General features: G+C 45.4%; 1 protein-coding gene across 1 annotated transcript in view; it reads right to left on the bottom strand.

Annotated features, from left to right (window-relative positions):
• Nucleotides 1-5699, bottom strand: part of Urb1 (URB1 ribosome biogenesis factor) — a 70251-nt gene extending 64552 nt beyond the window's left edge. Inside the window, exons 1-3 of the mRNA XM_026393567.2 lie at nucleotides 5490-5699; nucleotides 1598-1737; nucleotides 518-669 (exon numbers count right to left, since the gene is read on the bottom strand). Coding sequence (XP_026249352.2) covers nucleotides 518-669; nucleotides 1598-1737; nucleotides 5490-5631 — 434 coding nt within the window. The 5' untranslated portion in view covers nucleotides 5632-5699. The remainder of the gene's footprint in view (nucleotides 1-517; nucleotides 670-1597; nucleotides 1738-5489) is intronic.
• Nucleotides 5700-6000: the final 301 nt, after the last annotated feature.

Consider the following 6000-nt stretch of genomic DNA (forward strand, 5'->3'; position numbering starts at 1 on the left):
GGAGGGGTAAGACAAGATAATACAAATGGAAGAAATGATTTACAGTAGAAGGGGTAGAGAGAGAAAAGGGGAGGGGAGGGGAGGGGAGGGGGGATAATAGAAAATAGGACAGACAGCAGAATACATCAGACACTAGAAAGGCAATATGTCAATCAATGGAAGGGTAACTGATGTGATTCAGCAATCTGTATACGGGGTAAAATTGGGAGTTCATAACCCACTTGAACCAAACCGTGTAATATGATGTATTAAGAACTATGTAATATTTTGAAAGACCAATAATAAAAAATAAAAAAATAAAAAAAAGAAGGAACAGACTACATAAGGCATGCTGGGCTGTGCCTGGGGCAGCAAGGAAGGCAGCGGGGCTGGAGGAGCAAAGGTACCACCTCAACAGCTCAGAAATAGCTCAGCTCTCCTTAATGAGGGAAGGTAAAGATCAAATGCACTCATTGGGAGCTGAACACAGACCAAACCCAAAGGCTAGTTGTTTGCCACACAGATATAGGCAACTTACCGATAACCTGAGGCATACAGGGACTCACAGATGAGCTTCATATGGTTGTTCATTAGCTTTTTCACAATGTTGGTGCCCACTACGTGAAAATGTGAAAGATCACTCGCTGTCCGCAATAATATGGCCTCAAAAACTTGAAATATTAACAGCATCTGCAAAGAAGAAATTATAACACTTATGAATCATCTCATCTCTTTTCCTATTATACATACATGCTCCTCTTGTCTTAGCCAGAATTACTTGCAGGCTTGAAACCTTCAATGTGCAGGGTCAGGCCTCCTCAGATCCTGAGCCAAAGATGTCAAAGGTAGCAGCTTATCAGGCTCACCTGCAAAGACCCAGGTTCTGGACTGGAAATACAAAATGGCTTGCTTACAATTACATGAAAAGAAACAACTCTAGCTGGGTGCAGTGGCGCATGCCTATAATCCCAGTAGCTTGGGAGCCTGAGGTCGGAGGATTGCAAGTTCAAAGCCAGCCTCAGCAACTGTGAGGAGCTTTACTCAGTGAGACCCTTTCTCTAAATAAAATACAAAATACGGCTGGGGATGTGGCTCAGTGGTAGAGTGTCCCTGAGTTCAATCCCTGGTACCACCCCCACCCCTACCTCCCCAAAAGAGAGAAAACTCTAAAAAGGATTGGGCCTCATCACTTTGAGGACATTCTGTTCTGTCTTTATAACAATAATCTTGAGACTTCAAAAAATTCATAAATATCTCAAATTTTCAACCTCTTTGGAACCAAAAGATAATACCAATTCCACATGTCCTGAGACAGTGGTTAGCTGTTTTGCTTATATTAAAATAAGTCAGGTACATTCTGATTAAGAGTTTGTGATCCTACCTCTGAGAGTATTCACCAAATATTAATAAGTTAGTGATTCCGACTAAAATGCTTTCAAAGGTCATGAAGGCACTAGTGAATGTATTCCTATAGCACCAAGACAAACCTGTAGAAACATCATTCTTGTAGAAACGTGGCACTGTCTGAGATGTTTATATCATTATTTCATCAAATTTAACATCACAACATCATTAACTTTTTTTTTCTCTTCATCAAACCAGGTAAGAAACAACATACTTCATTTTCAGGCCGCTTCTCTCCACTCAGAAGCTGGAAAACTTCTGCACACTCAACAGATATCTTTATATACCCTTCCACGATATCATACTTGTCTTCTCGTGGTAGCTTCTTGGCAGCAGTTACAAATGCTTCCAAGGCTGAAATAAGAGTAATGTTCAAAGGTCAGCGAGGACAGTCTCCTCAGAAACAATCATAGCCACTACTGCAACCCGCTTTCCCTGTCGTGATCCTCATGACCTACCTACACAGCCAGAGAAGCCACTGGAAATGTTATGGACTGAACTGTTTCCCCCCCAAATTCACATAATGTGGTCCTCCTACTAGATTGTATTTGGAGATGGAGACTTTCAGGAGGTAATTAAGATTAAATGAGGTCATGAGATTGAGGCCTTCATTCCACAGGATTGGTGTCCTCGTAAGAAAAGTAAGAGATATCAGAAGGCTCTCTCTACATGTGATGACCACAGGAGGACCCAAGAAGAAGGCAACTGACTACAATCCAGGAGGAATCATCATCAGAAACAACCATTCTGGCACCTCAATCTCAGCTTTCAGGGTCCAGACTGTGAGAAAATAAATAATTACAGTTTAAGCCATGTACTTTATTTCAACTGCTCCAGTAGATGATCCATATGGACATTACAAAAACACTTGGTGAATGAAGGCAGTACAGGAATAAACAAGCTGTGAGCTGACAGAACGCACAGGTTTCAATCCTGGCTCCAGCCAGCACTCTCACCTGGGCCTCCTAGCTTTCATTTCCTCACCTAACAGATGGAAACCTATGAGTTCTATGTCATGTCACTTCATTCTCACCATGACCCTTCATCCCATGAACTAGAACCATTTTAGAGATGAGAAAACTGAGGCTCTGGCCAAGGGTACTTAACTAAAAAGTGGCAGAACAAGACCTCAAGTCCAGGCAGTCTTGCTCCCAAAACCATGCTCTTCCTTCAAAAGCTAGAGCTGACCTGTGCTGCTTTATGTGGGATGGAGTATAGAGTGTACAGAGCCTGGGCCACTGCCAGCACCAGGAACTGCAGTGGACCTTGATGCTCTTCAAAAGCCAAGAGGCATGACTCCTACTTGCATATTTCTCTATAAATTCACCCTAAAAATTCCCTTTAAGGGTCACGTGAGCTCAATCCTCAGGTATCTGGAATTGCTCACAATGCCCTATCCCTCTCCTTTAAGAAAATGCAAGAATGCAAGAGACAGCAAGGGCTGCTACTATATTCAGAAAGAACAGTAGTAATATTCATTCTTTTTTAAGGAATCATTTGCCAAACTCTAACATAAAACTCCAGACAGTTCAGGCTATTCAAAAGTTGAAATTGCTGATCTATTACATCTGCCATCTCTGAGCTCACCTTTCTATTTACCATCTACTGAGCACCCACCACATGCACTGGGCATTACAGTGGGTGCCTGGGAAGCGCTGGTGAACAACCTGGAAATGGCCTCTACTCACATGTACATACAATGCAGTAGCAGAGACCAACTTTCATTCCATGAATGTTTATTAACTACCTACCACAATCATTTAAATAGTCATGTTATACTTAAGTGCAATGAAGCAAAAATCAAGGGTATAATGAGGTTATAACTGGGGAACATGATTTAGAGTTGAGGGCTGGGAAGGTTTTCCCTGAAGCAGTAATACTTAACCTGATAATGGCCAAAATGCATTGGAAGTTAGTGTTGCAGGATAAGGACATGCAAAGGCCCCGAGGCTGGAGAGTACTGATGCTAGGCAAGTAGATGAGTAGGTGAGTGAGCGTGGCCTGAGATGAAGGCAGAGAAGAAAGCAAGGGTAGATGAGGTACCAGTAATGATTCTGGATTTTACTCTAAGAACAGTGAGAGGCCACAGAAGGAAGCCATGAGAGGAGTGACAACATCAGATTTGAAATTCTAAAACATCATTTACCTTCTGCATGTAGAAAGGGCTGTAGGGAAGCGAGGGTAGAAAAGAGAGACCAACCCTGGGCAGCTTTAGCCACAGTCTCAATAGGTACTGAAGGTGCCTGGACTAGAATGATGGTGGAGAAAGAGGGGAGCTGATGGACTCCAGGGACACTCAGAAGGAGAGCTGCCAAGGCCAGGGGTTGGAATGAGGCACAAGGAGGGTTCGGCTAGGAACATCCAAATCATCAGAACTATCTTTAATGTACAGAGAACACAGAAGCAATGTGAGGCTAGAGAGCTCCAAAGTTTAATCTTTTGTGTACTCATATTTCAATATGATCTTTTCTATCAGCAGTGAAATATGGGGCACAAACTTTCCAAGGAACTGGCTTGAAGCAGAACCCTTCTTGATCTAGGATCATCCCTGATGATCCACTGAGCACCCTTTACCAATCACCTGCAGCTTTTTCTGTACCATGCGAAAGAAGTATAAATAGAAATTGTCCCTCAAGCCTATATGGAAAGAAAATCCTCCAATATGCATCCATCAATTCTACTTCCCTGATCTTCCACAAATTCTCTCAGAGGAAGCTGAAAGCATATCAAAAAGGGGAGGAGAGAATCAAAGGAAGAGACTAGATTCAAACATAAATCTAAAGCAGTTTTGCACAGGGGATTCATGCTTTCACCCACTGATTTTCAGCTTTGCAGTATCTTTCAACTACTTCCTTTACAACCATCACCTGTCAATCCAGTTGTTTTCTGACACCTGCTCAACTGATGCAGCTCATGAATGACATGGTACTCTCTGAGCCAGACAATAAAATATGGATATAGTAGCTAAACATATCTTGTTCCAGAAGGGCTCTTGTTTCTGTCCCCTTCTGTAGCCCTTTTGAAAAGCCATGTCCTTGGAGGAATCTTCTTCCATCTTACAAATTAGTTCTCCAAGGCCGTTAGGTACCCTCAGACACCATGCATGGCTCCTTTGGAATTATATATATATGTGATTTTATTGATTATCTGCTTTCTCACTTGACTGTAAGACCCACAATGGCAAGGCCTATGGCAGATTTTTATTCACCACCATTTTATCTCAACCCTAACAAACACTAGACCCTAATAAAAACTGAAAGGCTAAATGAGTGAAATGTATTAGTATGTGTTCCTGGCAGGCATCAAAAGTTTAAAAACAGAATCCATAGGAGAAAAATTAGAAGTTGAGGATATGCTGACCATAGATTTAGTAATTTCTTTAATGTGGAAGAAATACGCCACTGTTTCCACTTGGCAACACATTCAATTGTGTTTCTTTCTTCCTAACCTCTATACTTTCTAAAGAATTGCAAGTAGTTGTTAACTGTGGTTACACTTTACAAACAGTAAGATTAAGTTACAGAATGTGCTCCATCTCAGTCACTGGCCCAATCCTGGCAACTGACAAGTAGTTGTGGTGGTTTCTCATAGCTTGCACATGTGTTATCAGGTCATCCTAAGTGTTGAAGGATCACAGCCATTGAAAATGGTGCTAATGGCCCAAGGAAATACCAAACTGTCTTACTGAACTGGCCTGAATCAAGTAGAAACCCTATAAACATTTTCTGTGTGTGAATGAGGATGCTTGATTTACTTTCCTGATAATTGCAACAAGGAGATTTTAGAGTCGGCTGATGGTTGTGCCCAGGCAAGGGAAATGAGCAACAGCATGAAACTGTCAAAACCAAGTGAGGCAGCGCCATTGTTGTCGCTGACAGCCCAGGGCCATGAAATGCAGCACTCAGTCCTGGAGCTGCTCTGGCCCGCCGGGGACCCTGGACGCACAGTCACAGGAGTCTCAGTGTCCCTCAAAAACCAGAAGCTTGGCTCTGACCCTCAGGGGCCCGCAGAAACGGCAGGCTGTGTCTGGCCGTGTCTAGACAGTGGCAGGAAGGCCACCTCGCAAGCACGCGCTCGCTGCCCGGGGCCTGCCGCCCGGCACTCACCCGGCCCCGCGCCCTGCGGATCCCTCAGCTGAGTCTTGAACTGCACGCCCGTGAGCTCTTCAGTGCGGGCCCGCTTGGCTGCTCCCGCAGCGGAAGCTGCACCGCCCTGGCCGCCTGAGGCCTTCCTCTTGGAGACCCCCATGGCCGAGACGGTACCGGTGCGACGGAAACCACGCACCGCAGGCCTGCAGGCGAGAGGACTCCCGCAGAAAACAGACACGCTCCCGAACCCACACGTGAGAGGGACGGGGCGGGGCTAGCGGAAGAGGCGGGGCCTGGAATGGGAGATCAGCGGAAGGGGCGTGGGGGGGGGAAGAGCCGGGTCGGTGGGAGGGGCTTGCTGAGGGGCGGGGCTCGCTAAGGGGCCGGGCAAGCCGTTAGCCAGAGCCCGGGTTTCACTGGTACCTGAGGTCGCAGTGGGCTGGCTTGGGGCTGGAGGCGGGCCCGCAGGCCACGACACCCCGCCCTGCTGCGGCGGGTTAGGGCCTACTGGGGCCCTCCCTTGGCCCCG

The sequence above is a fragment of the Urocitellus parryii genome, chromosome 2 (genome assembly GCF_045843805.1).
Source record: "Urocitellus parryii isolate mUroPar1 chromosome 2, mUroPar1.hap1, whole genome shotgun sequence".
In the NCBI taxonomy this organism is placed as follows: Eukaryota; Metazoa; Chordata; class Mammalia; order Rodentia; family Sciuridae; genus Urocitellus; species Urocitellus parryii.